The 22,023-nt window shown below is 37.9% G+C and overlaps 1 protein-coding gene across 1 annotated transcript; it reads right to left on the bottom strand.

Annotated features, from left to right (window-relative positions):
- Positions 1-895: 895 nt before the first annotated feature.
- Positions 896-21,373, bottom strand: LOC109387528 (lipase member M). The gene is made up of 9 exons (XM_019651493.1): positions 21,062-21,373; positions 18,046-18,163; positions 11,519-11,717; positions 10,561-10,670; positions 7,368-7,504; positions 7,099-7,245; positions 5,700-5,771; positions 2,693-2,764; positions 896-1,360 (listed from the first exon to the last, which is right to left on the bottom strand). Exons 1-9 carry the CDS (start codon positions 21,206-21,208, stop codon positions 1,091-1,093), a joined length of 1,272 nt encoding a protein of 423 aa, XP_019507038.1. The 5' UTR covers positions 21,209-21,373; the 3' UTR covers positions 896-1,090.
- Between the last annotated feature and the right edge of the window lie 650 nt (positions 21,374-22,023).

Here is a 22,023-nt window from a genome sequence, read left to right as displayed (position 1 = left end):
TTCATTCACACTGAATTGAGTGACCAGGTGACTCTGGGAGTTTAAATGAAACAATTAACTTCACACATCAGTATACCTTCGATATACACCAGTATGCCTTTAATTCAGAGGTTTTCAGAATTGTACTATTTGTTCCAGAGTTTTGCAAAATTGCACTATTTACTCATGTAATTTATGTCATCTTTGAAACTATGAAAATTGAACAATTTTTGAAAGAAATAAATCCAGATTTGTGAATGATTTGGGGTGACTAATAGCAACTTTGTCAAGATTAAAGGATAAAATACATAACAATTTGTTTTATTATGCTCATGACATTATAAAATTTTCTTCCTAGCTTTTAATTTTTGAAGGCAGAAAGCTGGGTCAGACATTAGGTCGTCCAGCAAGTCTCAAACAAGCTTGGACTAGAATCTAGGTACTGAATACACATATATGCCATATGCAGTGCGTAATGCATTCATTGGAAAACTCAAAAATCCTACAAAATTATCTCTTCTGAGACTCAACTATAAAACTTGGCCCTTTTAAAAAACATTTAAAATATATTTCATTATACTGTACATTGTTTTTTTTGGTATGGGGATGTTAAAAGCAGCTTGGCTTCCTGAGGTAGTGTTATGTCTCTATGGAAATAAGGTAAAAATGTTTAGCTTATTTTGTGAAAGTCAATAACAATCCAGAGAGTCAAGACCTCTGTCCCAATTTTTCATTTTACTTTATTGCTTCAAAAATATGGCTTATAGAAAAAAAAATAAATGTTTCAGGGAGGTTTACCTGAATGACATAGATAATTTCAAGCTCCCAGGTAAAAGCTACCCTTCAAGGTAGTAGACTATATACCAGCACATGAAACCTATGTTCACCCAGTGAGTAATGTAATGAACTGAAAAAAAAATGTAAATGTCAGTTTTAGTGCTAAATGCAGGAATTCTGAAGGAATGTTATATTAAATCTCTGCCCTCCCTTCTCTACTTCCCTTCTACGTATGATAGGTTTCCAATTCTGGAAATTCTTAACATCCTCAGTTCATGGACCCCAGCCCCATCTTCCATGAGGTTTTCCCTAATATCCGTCCATATCAGATGCTTCACAACCTGACCTCACACGTTTCCTGGGAAAGGCTGGCCTCTTCCTGCTTCATCAGATGTATGATTTCATTGTACATACGGTGAGGGGCATCCAGACCCCAGATGAAATCCACGTGGGCCCATTCAGGAATGTTTTTATGGTAGATGAGGTTGTTCATTTCGGAGAGCAGTATTTTCACGTCATCTGGATTTGAAAGCCAGTCCTGACCTCCCGTCCACATTGCTGTAGGGACTGTCACATCTCTAACTTGGTACCTCACAGGAGTTGGCTAGAAAAAAGGATTAGTTTATAACTGTAGATAACATTTGGACTTCCAAGCTCATAATTTACACTTCAAATAAACATAGTAAATAATGCCATGTGTTGTGATGAAAAGTGCACGGGCATTGGAGCCAAACAGATCTGCATTAAGTGTTTGTTCCAGCCTCTATTTGAAGGTAAAATGACTTATCCTCACTGAACCTCAGTTTCTTCATCCGTAAAATGGGGATGATATCTATAATCACTTACTAGGTTAAATGAGAAAACATGTAAATTGCCTAGCTCTTTAAGCATTAATTTTCAATTATTTTTCTTCCTATTAATAAATATTTTACACATAAATTACCTTTAAAAGGTAACTTCACAAGTGCTTCATGAGGCCAGAGTTAGAGACATTCTACAGGGAAAGGCAAGAGAATGGAAACTACTAAGGACCTGGGTCTTCACAGAGACTTTCTATGATAACAGAAAGCCCTTGAAGCAGGCCCAGCTTGACTGTGTCTTCAAAGACACGGGAAGTCGATGGCCCTGGAACTCAGGTAGTTTGAACCCAGGGGAAATGGTTGTTAAGTACGAAATGAGACTCTCAAAGGTTTGCCTGTCTATCCAACTCCCTCCAGCTTTAAATTTGTATGGTCAATGTTTGTTTACATTCACACACAACCTAACTGATAATCTTCCGCGCAGATTTTATGCTCAAAAGAGTTTAAAATCCACTTCTGAGTCTCCACATTTATTTTTAATATTATTTTTTTCATAGTTTCACTTGCAAATTACAAATTCAGTATAGGTGTTACCAGGGAGACCTCTTAAAAAGTATCTCGTCCAATAATTTTTAAAAATAAAGGAATTAAGGCCTGAAAAATCAAAGCAGCCTATCCACGGTCACATAAGTTTATAGTGTAGAGGCAAGACTAATACAGTAATCCCCACTTGCCAATTCATTCTCTTTTTACTGTACTATGAAAAAATCCTGCCTTCTTCATTGGTGTTTGTTTGTTTGTTGATCATAAAAGGATCCTTCTAATAGTAGCCACCACAGGCTATACACTCTTCTCTTCACCAAACCTACCCCATCTTGTTCCTAAGAAGCCCAGTGCCCCGCCCCCCTTCATGAAAGCAGCCTCATCAAAAAAATTCTCCTAGTCCATTATAAAACCAAGAGGCTTGTTGGCTAAGCTGCGAATAGTCCCATTTTCAAGTGGAGTCAAACTTCAACTGTTATTTTCCACTTGCATTCTCGTATTTTATTCCCATCCTTACGATAAGCTGCCATTATAATTTCCCTCTTATGCACTTAAAAGGATGTATTTGCAGTAGATGGTATTGATTTTCTTACCTGATTGCCTTTCTCCAGATTTTTGGTCTCACTCCCCCAATCAAACGCCCGGAGTTCCCCAGAATTCACTGCCTAAAAGGAAACAAAAATTGAACTTACATTGGGGTAAAGACAGTCTATTCAATAAATGGTGCTGGGAAAACTGGACTGACACATGCAAAAAAATTAAGCTGGACCCCCTCCTTACACCATATACGAGAACAAATTCAAAGTGGATTAAAGGATTAAATGTAAGATCAGAAACCATAAAACTCCTAGAAGAAAATATAGGAAGTAAATTTGCAAACATTACCCTGAGTGATATTTTTACTGAGATATTTCCTTGGGCAAGTGAAGTAAAAGGAAAAATAAAATATGGGATTATATCAAGCTAAAAAGTTTTTTCACAGCAAAGGAAACCATCAATAAAACAAAAGACATCCCACTGAATGGGAGAAGATATCTGTCAATGATACATCTGATAAGGGGTTAATATCCAAAATTCATAAAACACTCATTCAGCTCAACACCAAAAAAACAAACAATCCAATTAAAAAAATGGGGGGGGGCGGCCAAGTGGCTCAGTTGGTTAAGAGCTCGCTCAAGAGTGTGAGCTCTGAGCAACAGCGGTTCAAGTCTGTGCCTGAGCTGAGTTGCTGCTGAGCTGCCAACAGGTGGCAGGATGGCTCAGCTAAAAAAAAAAAAAAAAAAAAAAAAAAAAAAGGCTGCGCACATGAAGGGGCATTTCTCTAAGGAGGACATAGAGATGGCCAATAGATATATGAAAAGATACTCAACTTCACTAATCATTAGAGAATGCAAATAAAAACCACAATGAGATACCACCTCACTCTGGTCAGAATGGCTATCATCAATAAATCAGCAAACAAATCAGTATGGAGGTATCTCAAAAAAACTGGAAATGGAACTACCTTATGACCCAGCAATTCCACTCTTAGGTATCTATCCAGAGAAATCCAAAATGCTAATTTGAAAAAATATATGCACCCCTGTGTTCATTGCAGCACTATTTACAATAGCCAAGACTTGGAAACAACTGAAATGCCCATCAGTAGACTACTGGATTAAGAAACTGTGGTAGAGTTATACAATGGAATATTACTCGGCCATAAAGAAGAAGGAAATCTTACCATTTGCCACGATATGGATGGAACTAGAGAACATTATGCTAAATGAAGTAAGTCAGACTGAGAAAGACAAATACCATATGATCTGACTTACACGTGGAATCTAAAGAACTGATTAAATGAGCAAACTAAACATAAATAGTTTCAGAGATATAAAGGAAAAACTGATGGTTGCTAGATGGAAAGTAGGTGGGGATGAGGGAGAAGGGGAAGGGATTAGAAAGTACAAATTATTATTCACAATTTTGCCACGGGGATATGAAAGACAGTTTGAGGAACATAATCAATAATGTTGTAAAGGTTTTGTAGGGTGTCAGATAGACACTTGTCTTATTAGGGAGACCACTTCATGGATGGTGTTGATGCCTGACCACTGCGCTGTACACCTGAAGCTGGAGCTGAATAATACTGAATGTCAACTATGATTTTATATATATATATATAATATATTATATATATTTATATAGTCATGAGATATGGAGTACAGCATATGAAATAGAGTCAATAAAATTGTAACAGCTATTTAAGATGTCAGAGGGGTAATAGATTGGGGGAGGTGGATTATCACTTTGTGAGGGGTGTAAATATCTAATTATTGCATTGTTTTGTGCACCTGAAACTAATTTTTAAACAGTAAAAAAAAAAAAGAAATCACAAAAGCTATCCTTAAGTACAAGTGATGTAATTATTTTTTAAAATGTAGGCTAGTAGAATAAAAGAAAAAGTAAAATAAATAAATAAACAAACAAACAAATAAATAAATGGAAACAAAAATTTCCATGGCATTCAAGTTTATCAGTGGGTAAGGGTGGGAGGAGGAGTGGAAATGTACTTCCAAGTCTGCAATTGTGAGGGAAGCAGAAAGCAACGGCTGCGGCTGCTCTTCCATTCAGAGTTAAGTGTCAAGGCAAGAATAAGGCCCTTCCAGGAAGAAACTACGGAAATACTTCACCACCATGTTATGTAACTCCAGGAAGTACATCCCCATAACAGTGTACGCAGATGGGTGTTCTGCACAACTCTGTAGGCTACAATGGGAACGTTCCCCCTGGAGTTGTGCCATGTGGTAATTCTGGAAGAAGGTGACCAACATTCTGATTATAAAATCTCTCTCTTCTACTCTTACACTCTCTCTCTCTCTAAATTATAACACTGACCTTAAAATAACTATTTTACTAGGCTCTCAATTGTTAGAAAAACAGGACCAAGAGTCATCACTATTCTTAAAACTCTCTGCTTGAGTTAAGAGCTTCTAGTTTTTTTAACAAAATGATATTTTTGATGATGGTAATCTAAGGTTAGTTATGCTCTAGCTCTGTCCTTATATCTATCCTTACTGCCACAGCCAATCAGGGTCACTCTATGGTATCATCTATAATGAGCAATGTTATTAGGTTCAGTGCTTCTTCATATTGTGAGAAATAATAATTAGCATTCACATTGTGCTTGAATCAACCCTGAGCGCCTTACCTGAGATTTGCCCCTACTTCATGTGACTGGTAATCGGACTTTCCCTCCTGTGATGCAGGTGTAGTCTGCAGCCCAGAGGACTCCTGTGAAACCCCTTTGGGTAATTAGGTCCTGCCTTAGCATGTTAGTTACTACTTGACCATGCTGTTGGAGGAGCCAAAACGATCTTCTCCAGCCTCGTTTTGAGGTGGCTCACTGAGCCTATCCGAATTCACACTTTTAAGGTCACCTAAAGATGTTCGTGGGCCAATATTTTCCTCCCACCTTTTGAAAAGTTTCAATGTTCTAGATCACATTTCATCTTAGGATAAGTATGAAATAACCCCCGGACTGCCAAAAGGACATCCTGTGACTATTCCAGCAAAATGCAGCAAGACCGTTAAGGAAAACTACAAATTCAACATTCTTACCTGGCTCCAGTGTAGGATATTTTGCACAGATGTTCCGGCAGGAGTATGAGCGACATATACATTTGCTCGGCTCTGTAACAAAGCATGAGTGGTTTGTGGGACTTGGAAAAACTCACAAGACATGCACCTTGTCAAGACCAAATCTCCAGGGTGTCAGACTAAGAAATGGGAACATCATTAAATTATCAACAATTATCCATGAAACAATAACACATACATGTGCATAAATAAGAAAATGCCACTAAATATATTCCTGGGCACCTATCATTTTTATCTGAGAATAGCTTCTCATTAGAGATCGGATCTCTAAAAAAAAAAAAAAAAGATTAGGGTAATTAAGGATGACAGTTCTAGAATTGGCCCATATTCAAATCCTAGCTCTGCCATTTAATTTTTTGGTGGATTTAGGAGAGTTATTTAACCCACTAAGTCTCAGGATACTAATCTGTATAGTAGGGATATTGCTAATACCTGTCTCATAGGATTCTTACAGGGAATGACTTAGTGTGGCACATAATAAATGCTTATGGAATGGCAGCTGTTAATTATGTTATTTAAAAAAAAGAGGAAGAATCTTCAGGAATTAAAGGTGTATTCCTCTAGCTGCTGGGAATGCTGCTGGCAGATAGCCCTCTACTGTTGGGTCTTTTGGGGGGGGATTGTCTCAACTGTAGAGAGCTGCTTTGTCCAATGTGTCACCCATTACTGGCATCATCTGCATTAAATGGCTGGTTGTGTGGGAGTCTAAAGACTCAGCCCTCTCACTCTAACTTGGGACAACTCTGAAGGGTCATCCCATCTTCACAGATTCCAGTTGGCTCCTATTGAGACCACATCACAGCTTGACTTTTCATCTACCCAATCCTGTGCCCTTCCCTTCTCTAGGTGTTATTCCAAGGGTATGACCCCAAATCACTCTGCCTACTAATTTCCATCTCAGAGAATGCTTCCTGGGAACCCACACTGTCACATCTACCAACTAGTAGCTATCTATATCTAAGCCAAACTGAAACTCCCTCACATCCTATCAAAGGACTTAAACTACAAACCAGAAGGACCCAAGAAGAACGAAGAAGTGGGTGATGCATGGCAGTCCTCTCCTTTGACTACTAGGTTCTAACCACTTTTTTTTCCCATCTGCTGATTCACTGTATAAAGTTTCTTTCAGATCTCTTCCATCTATAATCTCTGAAGCGAATATCTAGCAGTGCCCTTAAGTTAACCTGGCCTCAGCCCATGTTAAAGCATTCCCTGCATATTAATCCGACTCAGAGAAAACTGAGTTACTAGGATTATGTTTCTCTAAGTCTTCACAGGCATTAGCTCACTCTCAAGGAGTGAGGCTAATAACTCCTACCTTTGCTTTGGAAAACTGAGAATTTACAAGGCTCCCACTTACCATGTTCATATTGTTCGTGTTAAATCCCCCCAGAAGCAAAATGATATTGCTGCAAATCTGATCAATAATTATCTGGCCACAAAGGTAAATATAAAACTGGCGGAGAAACCTGGTCTGGTACAGAAATTCTTTCCGGCCAAACAATCCCTGTAAAAATATGAAACATTACAGTAAAAAAGAAGTGACTCTAATTGAAAAGTGTACATTTTAGCATATTGAGCTGAAAGACTCTTGTACATAGCCAAGCAATTTTCTGAGGGGTCACACACCTTGATCATCATATCTGGCAGCAACAAAAATTTGGTCCCAGGGCTTTTCGCATGTTTAACAGTAGCTATGGGTGCTAAGGCAAAATACATTTTTATTTTCTGAGCCAGCTCTGGCATGGTGGAAAATGCAATAAAGCCTGCAAGAGAAGAAATATGTCAGTGTGGATACTGAATATCCTAGAACTCGTAAAATACATATTTCACTTTTGTCAAGATATTTCAGTAATTACATGTGACTGTGTCTTAACTCGCTCATGAAATTTTAAACTCCTTCAGGTGAGGGAAAAACAACAGCAGTAAAAACTCTCTTGTATTCCCTCTGACATCAAACTTATTTCATATCCAGTAGTAGGTTATCATTGAATTATTGAATTAAATTGTTGAGTTCAATAATACAGACTTTGAGAATACATATATTATATATACTATGTATAATATATAGGTATATATATATATATATATATATATAGTATATATGTATGTGTATATATACACTCTGAAGGTGCCCAAAAAATGTATACACATTTTAAGAGATGTTATCTATGCTCAAGCAGTAGTTCACTGTAATCAGAAGTGTCTGGACGCTGATGGTAACCATTTTGAGCACCTCTTGTAATTGCAGAAGTCAAATGTGACTTGAATTCATCTTTTGTTATCGGTAAATATTATTACAATTTTAAAACAGTTTTTTTCTTTCTTAAAATGTATATATATTTTTGGCACCCTGTGTATATAGTCATGAAATATATATATATATATATTTCATGGTTTTCACCCCATTTAATTCTCAAATTCTTGTGAGGTATTTCTAATAAATCTCTACAGTTAAAGAAAATGAGAATTAGAGAAATTGCCTTGTTTATTGATAATAAGCATGTTCTGTAACATAATGGATATTGAGATAGCAGGATCTCGCTGATTTTCCTCAATCCCTAATTTTTTTGGAACCAAAACTGTAACATAATCTAGTAGACAAGTTGTCTAATGAACTGGATTCCAACTCTTATTTTTGCCTTAGGCTAGGTATGGGATTCTGGTTAAGTGAGTCTGTGCCTCAGTTTCTACACCTATAAAATAAAGTCAAATTCCCCGAATTAGCACTGCAGAGACAATCTCTGTAGAGCCTTTAGGAGAAAAAAAGCTTTGTGTAAAGCAAGGGCATGGTCATTATATTTGAAATACTATGTGTCTATTTCAAAAGAGCCTGTACATTCTCTGTTTAGGATGATAGTTGCAGGTTGGAAGGAGAAAGCTGGGTAAAAAAAAAAGAAAGAACAACTGGATTCACGTGACTTCTGTCTAGGTCCCAGAAGGAGGGTCAGCATTAAGAAGGACTGATTCCTTCCCTTTCTATCTCTTCATGTGATTAGTTTTGCCAGCTACAGGCAAAGGCAAGCACAAGAGTGCATGGTATTAGCTCTTCTCTCTCGACTATACCATCAGTCGGATTGGGTTAAAAATACATTAAAATACATTACTATATTCCAGCTTAATTCTGACTATATAGAACTCCCCTCAAATGTCAAGGTCTGAGAACTCAAGATAACTTCTCCCAGCAATACTTCCCTTTATGCAAAGCAAGTTCAAGTTCTCTACATTAACAGCTCCATGACTGACTAATAGAGTAATCCTATGCTTTTTTGTTCCCTGCTCATTCTCATAATAACATTTAACCTCATCATGAGCATCTTTGTCTTCATGTCAACTTGAGCAATTTGAGTATAGAGAAAAAAAATTTTTTAAGACCTTTGGGTATTAGAGTAGGAGCAAGCATAACGCTTAAACTTTCTCTCTGAGAAGAGCAGGGTGAAACATAACATTGCAGGAATCAATTAATGGTACTAAAAAACCCAGAAAGGAAAATGTGAAAGTCAAACTCTTTTTATTCACTAGAGAGCATCCATTAAAAATGAACCAACCAGGGCCAGCCGAGTGGTGTGTTGGTTAAGAGCTGGCTTGGGACGCCAGCTCTGAGCGGCAGGGCCCCAGTTCGGATCCCACATGAGGGCCAGTGACACAGCGCCCTCTACAGCTAAGATGGTGAACAAAAGCTCAACCTGGAGCTGGGCTGCCGTGAGTCACCAGCGATGGCGTAGGCTGCAGCCCCTGCTGCAATGGGCTGCCATAAGCTACCGTGTGTGGCTGGCAGCCAGTGTGAGTGGCTGGCAGCTGGTGTGAGCTGCCAAAAGCCGCTGTGAGCGGCCGTCCAGAGGCCAGCGACCGATCTGACTCACCCGGGGAAGAGCGCAATGATAATACCAACATGGGCCAGTGAAGCAACATCCTCCGCAACTAGACTGAAGAACAAATCAACAGCAACTTGTCTGTTCCCCTTCCCCTGATTCCCCAGCATTGTTCCCCTCTCCCAATTCCCCAATTAAAAAAAATTATATTAAAAAAAAAAAAGAACCAACTGAACTTGTGCTCCTGAGTTGCCTGTTTCCCTTAGAATCCCTCACCCTGGACTTTAACTTTGGGTTTGGCTCAGGGTGAAGGTAAAAAGCTCTTCTCAGCCCCCTCTACAGAGCCTGCTCCTCATGGCATGCACCGTGCCTCTCCTGATCACCCTTCACCCTAATCTAAGCCAAGCACCATTTTCCTGTTGACTTTGGTCTGATATAGGGCCAGAATAGCCAGTCTCCACTCCCATATTCCCAAGTAGGTGATCTGTATCCTGCAGGGGACATGAGTTAAGGTTTCTCATAAATTTATCAAAAGCAAAAGGACACCAGCACATAATTGCAGACATTGGCATTAGAAAGGGGTGGGGTGAAGAGACTTGAGTAAGCTCTCCATCATTTCTGTTTATAGTTTGATGACAGTGTTTACTGTTTATGGCTTGCCTCTTATGTGTCAGACGCTGAACTCAGGGTTTCATTCATTCAATGCATTTATTGAGTGCATACTATGTGCCAGGCACTACTCTCACAGCTGAGTCATTTGCTCAATGACATTTACCTATGAGGTGATAGAGTCAGTATTTACATCCACAGTCTGTCTGACTCCACAGCCTTTGCTCTACCTATCACACCAGAGGCCTCCCTGAATTCCATTTCCGTTTCCTGTAGCCCTTAGTCACTGAAGAGGCTAAGGCCAGATGAGTGAAGTATGTAATGACTGATCCCAGGCATAGCTGTACACCACATGCTCACATTTCTTCTGACTATACAAACCTGCTTTTCTTTGAACCTACCCATAGTGGTGCCCTGTGAATAGCCGACATAATAGATCTTTTCCTGGCCGGTTTTCTGCAAAATAAAGTTTATGACTGCAGGAAGGTCAAACCTAGCCATCTCATCAAAACTACAAGGGGAAAAGACAAAGTTATATGAAAAGTCATAATCAGAAATTAACAAAAACAGCCCCCAGGGTTTACAAACAAGCCTTTGAGTTAATATCCCCAAGAGCTTGTTAATTGTGCTCCTCCCAACAATCAGAATGGACTCATTTCAAAGGGGTTTTTCTGGGGTCACAGGCTGTGAGCAAACTGCTGTTTCCTCCAGATTATCACAGAGGGATAATCATCTTCAATGAATATTTACTGAGCACATGATCCACCTCCTAGCTGAGGTGCCCCATTAATCTCTTAGCAGAACAGAACAGGGTCATGCAGGCTCATTTATATAAGTATTAAAGCTACTACAGGGGCCCTTCTATGATGAAAGGGATAAAGAGCAGGTTGAAATATCAACAGGTAATTTAAATGAAAATATTTTGTAAGACTGTGAGAGGTGTGTTAGTCAAATTGATAGTCACTGAGGTTTAATAGTTTCCTTAAATATTTAAAGTTGCTTGGTCTTATCTCCTCCTGAGGGTACTAGTCCTTGTCATAACTCACGGAAGAGGTGGTCCCAAGATATCCATCTTATAAGGAAGTGGATATATATTTCTCTCATTCCAGTCTCGGTCACCTGATACCAACCACTGGTCTGACCCCATTCACCAGACCCAACCTTCTATTTGGGGAACTTAATTTTTCCCACTACTTCCTCAAAAGAATTACTAGTCAATTAAGATAATCAGGGATATCATATTAGGATACTGATGAGCCAACCAAAGCAAATTATCCAAATACTAGAAGCCATAATTTTTTTTACCCAGCTCTTCCAAAGACATCCATGCCCACCTCCACTCGCAAGCTTTTCATATACCTGAAAGCCCAGAACTCATCTTGGTCTATGGAGAGGGTCTTGTGTTTCTGAGACCAGGTGTTTCCCCTGCTGTTCCCCAGCCACACGTCAAAACCAGCGTCTGCCAGAATGAAGCCCAGGCTGTTGTTGGGCAGGTTGGAAATCCAGTTGCTGGCATCTCCAAGCAGGCCATGCTGCAGTAAGACCACAGGCCTGGAATCTGTGAAACAGAGAATTTCAACTGTGGGAAATATTCTCCACCTTTCTTCACATCCTCTAATGTGCAAAGACTTTCAAGTTAGACAAATCTGCGTTCAATACTTGATTCAGCTGCTTGCTAGCTTGATTATCTTGGTCAGTTACTTAGCCTTCCTGTGTCTTGATTTCTGCATCAGAAAAATAGAGCTTCTGTTATAACTAAATGAAACAGTGCACAAGGAGCAGGTAGCACAAGTCTGGCAAAGAGAAAGAATCAAAATTCATATTTCCTTGTTTTTGTGTAGGTATTATTATTACTACACTTGTCTGGGCACCTGAGAGGATATTGAAAGTGCCCAAGGAGATAGCATAATATAATGATTAAGATAATTAAATATAGTAATCAAAACTATTATATATTTTAATAGAATAAGAAACTATAATATATATTTATAGTATGTCTATATTATATAATATAATATATTACTATATTATATAATATAACATATAATAAATATATAACTATATATGTATATATGTATATGTTAATGTTATATCAATAATTATGTTTGCTTATATGTATACATATTTATGTGTGCAAATGTGTGTGTATTAATGTCATAATATCAATAATTATTTAAGCTATATATAGTTATTGATATTATAACATTAATATACACACATTTATAATTATTGATATTATAACATTAATATATACACATTTACATACATAAATATGTATACATATAAATAAATATATGTTCCAATATATTAATATATTATATATAATTATATATTATTTATAATTATTAATATTATAATACATATATATATATATATATATACCATATATGTAATGGTTTAATGGTTATGGGCCCTTCATGTCAAAGGGACCCATAAATCAGCTTGAAGTATCTCCCACTGTTCAAATATGGGAAAATTTGTGCATCAATATAAATAATGACAGTAGTAAATTATATATCAATGAATAAATTAAGAATGCATGAGTCAATATTGATATCAATAATAAAACGAACAAACTAATGATTGGGGAGAAGGAAAAGCTCTTATTTACAATCTAATGCCAATTAATAAATGCAGAAAGATTGATGGCTTTATAAAGTCATCAATGGATGCTAAAATTAGAAGGTAAAAGTTTGAAGAGATACAGGATATTTACATATCCTGAAAGTGCCTCCTTACAAATATGTATTAATTACAAAGGGAAGAATACTAACTTTACAGTAGAAAAACTTGGCAGACACCATCTCAATAAAGTGATCAGAACTAATATCACCAAATGGAACTGAACCCCTAACTTGTACCACTCACAAAAATTAACTCAAAATGGATTAAAAGCTTAAATGTAAGATCTGGAAGAAAACATAGTGAAAAATCCCCTTGACATTGGTCTTGGCAATAATTTTTTGGATATGACACCAAAAGCACATGCAACAAAAGCAAATACAAACATGTGGGACTACATCAAACTAAAAATCTCCTATACAACAAATGAAACAGTCAACAGAGTGAAAAGTTTACCTGTGGAATAGGAGAAAATGTTTGCAAACCATATTTCTGATAAGGGATTAATATTTAAAATATACAAAGAACTCATACAACTCAACAGCACAAAAACAAATAATCCAATTTTAAAAAGGGCAAAGGATCTGAATAGATGGACATTTTGCCAAAGAAAACATACAAATAGCCAATTGGTACATGAACTAATCATCAGGGAAATGCAAATCAAAACCACAATGAGAAACCACCTCACACACTTGTTAGAAGGGCTTTTATCAAAAGGAAGGGATAACCAGTGTTGGTGAGGATATGGAGAAAAGGGAACCCTTGTGCGCTATGAGTGGGAAAGTAAATTGGCACATCAAAAGTTGAACTCATAGAAACAGAGATTAGAATAATGGTTGCCAGGGGCTGAAGGGTAGGAGAAATGGGGAGAGGCTGGTCCAAGGGTACAAGTCTTCAGTTATAAGATGAGGAAGTTCTGGAGATCTAATACACAGCATGGTGACTATACTGAATAATATTGTATCGTATACTTGAAATCTGCTAAGAGTATTCTCCCTTTCTCTCACACGCACACATGCACACACACACACACACACACACACATACACATACACACACATACAGTAACTATGTGAGGTGATGGATGTATTAACTTGACTGGTAATTATTGCACAAGGTATACATATATCAAATCATTATATTGTATGCTTTAAATATATATAATTTTGTCAATTATACATCAATAAAATTGGGGAAACAATTAAGCTAGTATTGCCAATTCTGAAACAAGCCATCATCATGTGCTTCATAATATAATACACTGGAAAAGACACAGCTTCATTTCTGTGGTATTCCTGCCAAAATATATAACCTGAATCTCATCATGAAGAAACATCAGACAAACCAAATTGAAGAACATTGTATAAAATAACTGTTCAAAACTCTTCAAAAATGTCAAGGTCAAAAAAGACAAAGAAAACCTGAGGAATTTTTTCAGTTTAGAAAAGAGACAAAGAGACATGACAACCAAATATAGTGTATGACTATGGATTAGATTATTGACCAGGATTTAAAAAACCTATAAAGCACTTTGGCACAATTGACAAAATTTGAATGTGGACTATGGATTACATACTAATATCAATCAGTGTTAGTTTCTTAATTTTGATAAATGTATTGTGATTATACAATATCCTTCTTCTTGGTAAAGGATATCAGGATAGTGCCCCGCCCCTCCAAATATGTCACTTTGGCATAAGAATTATTTTGTGATGAAGGCATTTGAGTTCCTGAAATCCCTTGTCTGCCTAAAAGCAGAGCCTTCCCAAAGAACTCAACTGTCATAAATCCCCTTCCTGGAAGCAACTGTAATCTTCTCTTCTTGGATACCAGAAGTTGGCACCACAAATGGACAGACATTGTCAGAAACTATCACATCTCCCACCTATTTTTCTAAGGGCCATTTGTCTCTTCAAAAAGTCATTTGCTTTTCCATAGGTGCTCTTTTTTGAACTCCCTTTTCCCTACTAAGTTAGGCATATAGACCCCCAAATCTAACCACCATTTTCAGTTACTCATCTCTGAGTGCTTCCATGTGTGTGTGTGATGCCCATGCTAATAAACCTCTGCTTGTTTTTCTTTTCTTAATCTGTCTTTTGTTAGTCTAATTTACAGAACCCCAGTTGGGGAACCTAAAATGAGTAGGGAAAAAAAGTTAGTTTTCCCTCCTCAGCATTAGGAAATACATACTGAAGTATTTAGGGTTTAATAGGCATGATGTCTCAAACTTACTGTCAAAGATTTTTGAAAAAATAATAGAGGAGAGAGAGAGAGAGTAAACCAGGGGTGGGGGTGGGGGTGGGGGTGCAAAATGTAATTCACAACTGGTGAATCAGGTTAAAGGGTATATGGTAGTTTTTCCTTGTATGATTCTTGGAAACATTCTGCAAATTTGAAATTATATTAAAATAAAATTTATAAAAAACATCAATAGGGGATAAAGAAGGATTAAGGGCTTTAGGAGTTCTAACATCAAATAAATTAAGATAAACATCATTTTTGACATTAGCAAGTAACACTGAAAGATTAATAAAATGCTGCTTTAGGAGGAAAAACATGAGAATTAAATCCGGTCACGAGTGTAATGTCCATACCACAGTACCTGGCTTAGAGGAAGTATGTAGTAAAGAGAAGCTTTATTGCTGCTGTTATTAGTGCTATAATTTTCAAAGGCAGTGATTCTCCGAGCTTCAATGTCCTCATTAACAACACAAGGGTCTAATCGCCTACCTCACGGGGGTGGGGGTGGGGGGCTTTGAGGGATAATTGAGACAATGTGCATTCAGCACTTAGCATGCTGCCTAACTGCTTATAAAATGGTAGGTCCTGTTATTCAGTGAACTGAGTACATATGCAATCTCTGTAGAGCACAGAGGCCTTTCTACAACAAACTCATCCAGCATCTGGGCAGTCTTGATGAATTCCATTTGCCTCATTTTATCCCTCTGGTGAGAAAACATGAGGGCTGCTAATGAAGGGCCAAGAGAATAGAACTGAGTTATTTTTGATTTCCCTTTATGTCTGGTCATTGACTTCATCCTCTTAGCCCTCAGGGAGGTGACCTCAATACTATGAGATCAAACCAAGGTGGATCAATGCTCGCCTTTGGAGTCCTTAGGACATTTCCCGTGGCTGTGGCCAGCGTGGCCCTTTTAGCAGTAGTTTGTCCTGTGGTTCACCTAGTGAGAGAACTGGCTTATACATGATTGGTATCATTTCAAGTATCCCCTGGAGTCATGGACTTTCATTTACGTTAGCACCAACAGGTGACTGTGTAAGGACTCCTCTTTAGAAAGCTGTCATTTTTGAGGCTGGCCAGCCTATTTTCTCTCTTGATGTAAATACTTGAAGCGAATAATGATGATCTAATGAAGTAAGATTTTTAAAAGGCTTTTGTCACAAGCTTATAGACATCTTTCAGTTGTTTTCAGTATGAATTTCATTGGCCCTCTTTTTGAAGAGATGTTGAGAAATCGTGTTTTCCTTCAGCTTGGACGGGTATTTCCTCCTTGATGGGGTCAATGTGAGCTGCAGGGACAACATCAGCCACTAGAGGGGAGTATTCTGCACCAACTGACGGAACTGCAAACTCTTGGGCAATGAATGAACAATGTAAATAAAATGTAAATAAATGAGGGGTGAGAAAACAACTGCCCATGAATAGGAGCTGCAGGGGTCTCCCCTGACCTTAGGAAATACTAGAGTTACTTGATTGCTTGACAGATCCATGCCTTGATTACCCTATAGAATTTGTGGGGCTTAATGAAGTTATCTGTGTCTCCAGCCTGCCTATTCATTTATTTATATAAAATTAATTTATTAATGCCACATATATTTATTGACACCTAAAATATCATGGGCACTCTTTTAGGCAGTGGCGGTAGCCTCGAACAAAATGAAGTCCCTGCTCTCACTGAGTTTATATTCTGGTGGTGGTGGTCCTGGTGGCGGGGCAATGGGGGTTGGGGGATGGGGAGTACATAATACATAAACAAGCAAGTATCTACATATCGGGTGGTGTTAAGTGCTATAAGAAAAATTAAGCAGGATAAGGGGCTAGATCTCAATAGGTGGCAAAGGGTTGCTATTTTGAATAGGATGGCCTGGGAAAAAGGTGAAAGAAGGGCGAGGACCACCTGTAGATATCTGATGAAATAGTGGTCCAGAGGGAGAACTACGTGCAAAGGCACTGAGGTGGGAGCATGCTCAACATATATAATATACAGCTGTGCACTGGTGTTAAAAAAAAAAGCTGGTTTGCAAAAAACTGCACAAGTGTAATTAGAACAAAACAAAACCCTGAAGCTTCTTTACACCAAACCCCAATAGCACTTCCCCAGCATTTTCTGGTCCTAGTTAACAACTTGGGCTGTGGTATCAGCACATCTTGATTTGAGAGCTGCTTTTGCAACATACTAGCAAGTGGTAGCTAGTAGCTAGTAATACTAGACTTTCTGGGCAAGTTAGTTAACCTCTGTGAGTGGCAGTTCTTAGGATTATTGTGAAAGTTAAATGAGACTAATGCAAATAAAGCACTTAGCATTCATTGTACCTGGCATACAAAAGGAAACTAATAAGAAATGATATTATCTGTACTTATGACAGATAATGTGGTTGCTGCTACAAGCATAGAGCTAGAGTATTAAAAGGAATAGAATCAAAGACAGATGAAGGATGGGCACAATTTAATGGGTAATGAAAGTGAATTTTTAAAAAGCCCGTAATAGCTGAAAATCCCATCTGCAAAAGGAAGGGATTATATAAACTATGGAAACATGTACTAAAAAATAAAAATGTATATGGAGTGCTTGATTCTTAAAAAGACCTTAGTGAAAATCTGGGCAACACCTTAAATATTTAAAGTGCTATATGGATGGGGTGGACTCCAGGTACCATATTGGAGTTTGCATTCATCATGAGCTGGGGTTGGTGCAGTCTGTTCAAGAGATCATTAGCGGGATATTCTAGAATATCTATGTAGGAGGGGTTTAGGGAATGGGTAAAGTGCTAGAAGAGGTCAAGAAATGGACTTTTCTTGAAGATCTTTTTTGAAAATAAACACTATGTTTATTTGAGATAATTGGGGATATGGGGTGGTAATGGGGATTATGGGAGGCAGGGAACTAAAGTCATCTTTTCGCCTGAACAATTGGCCCCAGTCTATATTAAGAATCCAGACTTCCCTTGACACATTGAAACCACAAGGAAGTCATTACTGTAGGGAAGACTGCCACGTGGAGGTGACATAGGGTAAACCATACCTGTCTTTTTAAGTTGCGCTAGGCCTTGAGGAATTCTGTTAACAGAGAGGATATACCCGTCTTCTGTTGTGACTTCATACTCCTCACAGGGATAGCCTTTATGTTGAATGATTTCACTCTATGGAAAAAGCACAATTTCTTTTGAATTTAGTTTGATCTGGCTATAGCCTCAATGATCCAAAAGTTAAAAAGTAGGTGCCTTGATGCTGGAAGACAGAGACAAGAAATTCCTTGCTTTTGTCTAGCTAATCATGTTATCTTAGACAAATTAGCCAGTTCTCTGCAGTTCTCACTTTCTTTATCTTTTATGTAGAGACTGGACTAAAATGACGGTCCTCTAAGTGTGGATCCTAGACCAAAATCATCAGTATCATGTGGGCACTTATTAGAAATACAAATTACCAGTTTCCACCCAAACCTACTGAGGATGAGGCCTACTAATTTGTGTTTTAACAAGCTCCTTAGGCAATTCTGATGCACTCTAGTATTTGGGACCCACAACCCTGACCCCAAACCTGGGTGTGCATCAGAATCCTCTGGGGCATTTAACATACAGTTTCCTGGGTTCACCCTGAGTTAGGGGTCGGGTGATTCTAATACAGCCAATGGGGCACTTGTCTTATGAGAACCCCTGGACCGTACATTCCTTAAATTTCTTTTCATCTTCAAAACCATAGACTCAAGAGCAGTAGTTCTTCACATTTTTAGGTCAAGCATCCCTCTGCGAATTTGAGGGGTTTCAGATTTTCTGCTGCCTATATGTGGACCCCTGGTTAAGGATCCTTATTCTATATGGGTGTTACATGTAGAAAGTCTATAGAATACGAAGCTTCAGAGATCTCCTAAATATTCTTATTGTTCTTGCCCATTGTCATCATGTAGGGAAGGAGGGAATTGCTTCTATCAGTTGCTTTAAAAGGAACAAAGGAGGAGAAAGCCAGGTGCCAAATGCTCAGTGTATAGGGCAAAAGGGCATAGTAGTTAAGAGAAAGCCATAGGGTCTCACTGCTTGAGTTTTAACCCTGCCTCTAACACTGATACACAAACTAGCTGTATGATTTTGGAAAATATACTTAACCTATCCTTATTCCTCAGTTTATTCATTTGTAACTTAGGTATACCAATGGTTCATACTCCATGGATTTATTGCAAAGAATGTAAAAAGATAATGTACATATAACACTAACTGGATTACCTGGCATATAATAGGTACTGAAGGAGCATTAGCTACTATATAATTAAAAACTACCCCACCTTTTCTAGTAACTCCTCTTCATCTTTCAGACTTCAGGTTAAGAAACCTTTCTTCAGAAAAACTTTCCTAAATTTCCTAGATTAGGTCCTCCTATTTCATGTTTTCTCCTTTGATTTCACTGTTCTTGTAATTAGTAATTGATTGTCTATCTTTCCTGCTGGATTGTAAACTTCATGAAGTCAGAACTTTGATATTCTTAGATCTCTCTGTAATCTCAGTACATAGCACAGCATCATGGGCCTAATAGGTGCTCAATTAATACTTACTAGAAAAATACATAAATGAAGCCAACTGTATACCAACATATAGGGTAGATTATATCCATATAAATCAGCATGCAGAATCAAATTCATTCAGACTCTGAACCATTTTTATTCTATTTCATTTCATTTATACCAGCAACCACATGAATTTTCTATTTTACATTGCATTTCCATGCATAGCTGGTCAGTGCTAGAATCCGATTCAATGGATTTTAGCTTTAGTGCTCCAGAAGTGTCAAGAGCGCGTAGGTGCTGGGCACATCCAGTGAGTGAGGTCCAGAGAGATTGGCTCTGCCTACAGCTAAAGAGATTCCCTCTACCCAGTAACCCAGAGGAATTTGTGTGGGACCTTCTCAGGACCAGGGGATGTTTCCTGAGGATCTACGCCAATGTGCTAATAATCCGGATACACCATCAAAAGGTAGTCACTCTTTCGAATGATCAAATGAAGCCTGAGAGTTGGCATTATGTAGATTGAAAATATTCCTATGGCCTGTCAGGGTTTTAGAGTCCATTTCAAAGAGGCTACTATAAAAAAAGGTGTTAAATCTGTATGAAGGCATGCTAAATCTATGACAAATCTATGGATCACGAACCCTATACATAGTCTTCTATGTATAGAGATAGCTTCTCACCTGGGAGGATGTATTGCATAGTGGTTATAATTATGTGTTCGGACAGGTCTGCTTATAAATTGTAGCTCTACCACCTACCAGTGACGTGGCCTAATTTAAGTTGTTTAGCCTCTTTAATCCCAGTTCCTGCATTTGAAATTTGGGGATGATCATACCTATTGTGGAGGGTAGTGAAAATTAAATGAAATTAATATCTCTGCCGATTTCGTCACAATTCCACTACTGGATAAATATTACTAAATGGTGGACATTAAAACTCAACTAAGAATTTTAAAGTAAGCAAAAAAAAAATCCTCTGGGATACCTAAAAAGATAGCACGTCATTCATGAATTTTACTCACAGGAGGCTCTCTCTAGCATTCATTAGGGTCCTTTTACTGCTAGTCAACAGAGCAACCAGTCCAAAATAGGATAACAAGAATAGATTAGAATGATGCAGGATGCTACTAGAAGTGAGTACCCTAATAATAAATAAGGACTAACACCTTTGTAATATGGGAGAAAAATAGAAAAAGAATCAAAGCACAGACAAAATGGAAATAATCAATGGTCTGGGCTTGGCCCAAGATGCTTCAATGATTTCTCTGCTCATAGAATAAATCAAAGAATTCAAGAAAAAGTTAAGTTGTGTTTGAATCCCAAAGAGGTTAAGTGATTAGCCCGACTGAATTTGTTGGAGGAGAACCCAATTTACTCACGCCCAGTTTAGCACTTTCCAGTTGCAATATGCTAATTTATGACTATACTCTACCTGCAAAAATTACCACCATATATAAATATAATGCAGATAATACACAGATGCAAACATTAACATGTAAGGCACTTCATCTCCCCCAAAACATGATGGAAAAATCCCAACTTACAATATTCATGAATGCTTCTGGGTCCACATCTTTCGTTGGCATATGTCCTGAATTCACATTTCTTTGGAACAAATACGCCACCAGAATCAGAAGCCACATCTCAGTTCTGTGTGAAATAATCCACTCTCTTGACAAGATTTTTGACATGGTCCAAAATCTGCATTTATGCTTTCCTGGCAATATAACAAATTATGCTAAAGTCAGAAGGATCTGTGGGTTTAAAAACTCACATATTTTCCAGCTGTAATTCCTTCCCCAAATTCTGGAGCAAATTAAATAAGCTTGGTTGACAGCGATGAAAGAACACAAAGTGGAATGGAAACATTGTTTAGGATGTCCTAACACCATCTGGTTCCTCCCACTCCCTCACACAACTTGCAGTCACCAATCCTTTAGCTTGTAAATATGTAAAACTTTCTTTGATGCATCCTGTAGTTATGTGCATATGATGCAGCCCATTTAACCCCTGTTCTTCATTATCAGGTCATAAGGACCACAGGGGCATCTTTCTCTTTTTCTCTTAGTTTTTATCTTTCTTTGATAGGTAGTAAGATATGGAGTTTAGAGAAAATACGTGTTTCTGTGGTCACATTCTAAGGCTCCAGTGATCTGTCCTTTGGTTGAAGATCAAGGTAGTGATAAGTATTTTTATTGAAAATGTCAAAAAGTTTTAGGATATTTTCCATTTTTAGTGGCGGTTGAGAACATTGATTGGAAGAGAATGAATCTTCCATGTGTAGGCCATTTCCATCTAGCTCAACTAAATGGATATGTATGAAATGTTTTATTTTGGGTTGTAATCACTAGTTAATGTCTGAGAGATCAATTTGATGGATACCTGGTAGTTAAACTGTCTTCAATAACGAAAATGAGTTGCAGCTTAGTTATTTCCATGCACTAAATGTCCCAGTTCAATCAACTGTGTGGCAAGGTGAGCGATTCTTTAGCCAGTAATACATAGG

This window comes from Hipposideros armiger, unplaced genomic scaffold, assembly GCF_001890085.2.
Source record: "Hipposideros armiger isolate ML-2016 unplaced genomic scaffold, ASM189008v1 scaffold_161, whole genome shotgun sequence".
Lineage (NCBI taxonomy): Eukaryota > Metazoa > Chordata > Mammalia > Chiroptera > Hipposideridae > Hipposideros > Hipposideros armiger.
This window is presented reverse-complemented; position numbering and strand designations above follow the sequence as displayed.

Excerpts from the sequence above, each read along its gene's own strand:
- LOC109387528 (XM_019651493.1), bottom strand. The coding sequence starts at position 21,208 with ATGTCAAAAATCTTGTCAAGAGAGTGGATTATTTCACACAGAACTGAG. Across the intron at positions 18,164-21,061 it reads CAGAAGCATTCATGAATATT|AGTGAAATCATTCAACATAA; the intron begins GTAAGTTGGGAT and ends CTTTTTCCATAG. Across the intron at positions 5,772-7,098 it reads ACACGAACAATATGAACATG|AGCCGAGCAAATGTATATGT; the intron begins GTAAGTGGGAGC and ends GCTTTGTTACAG.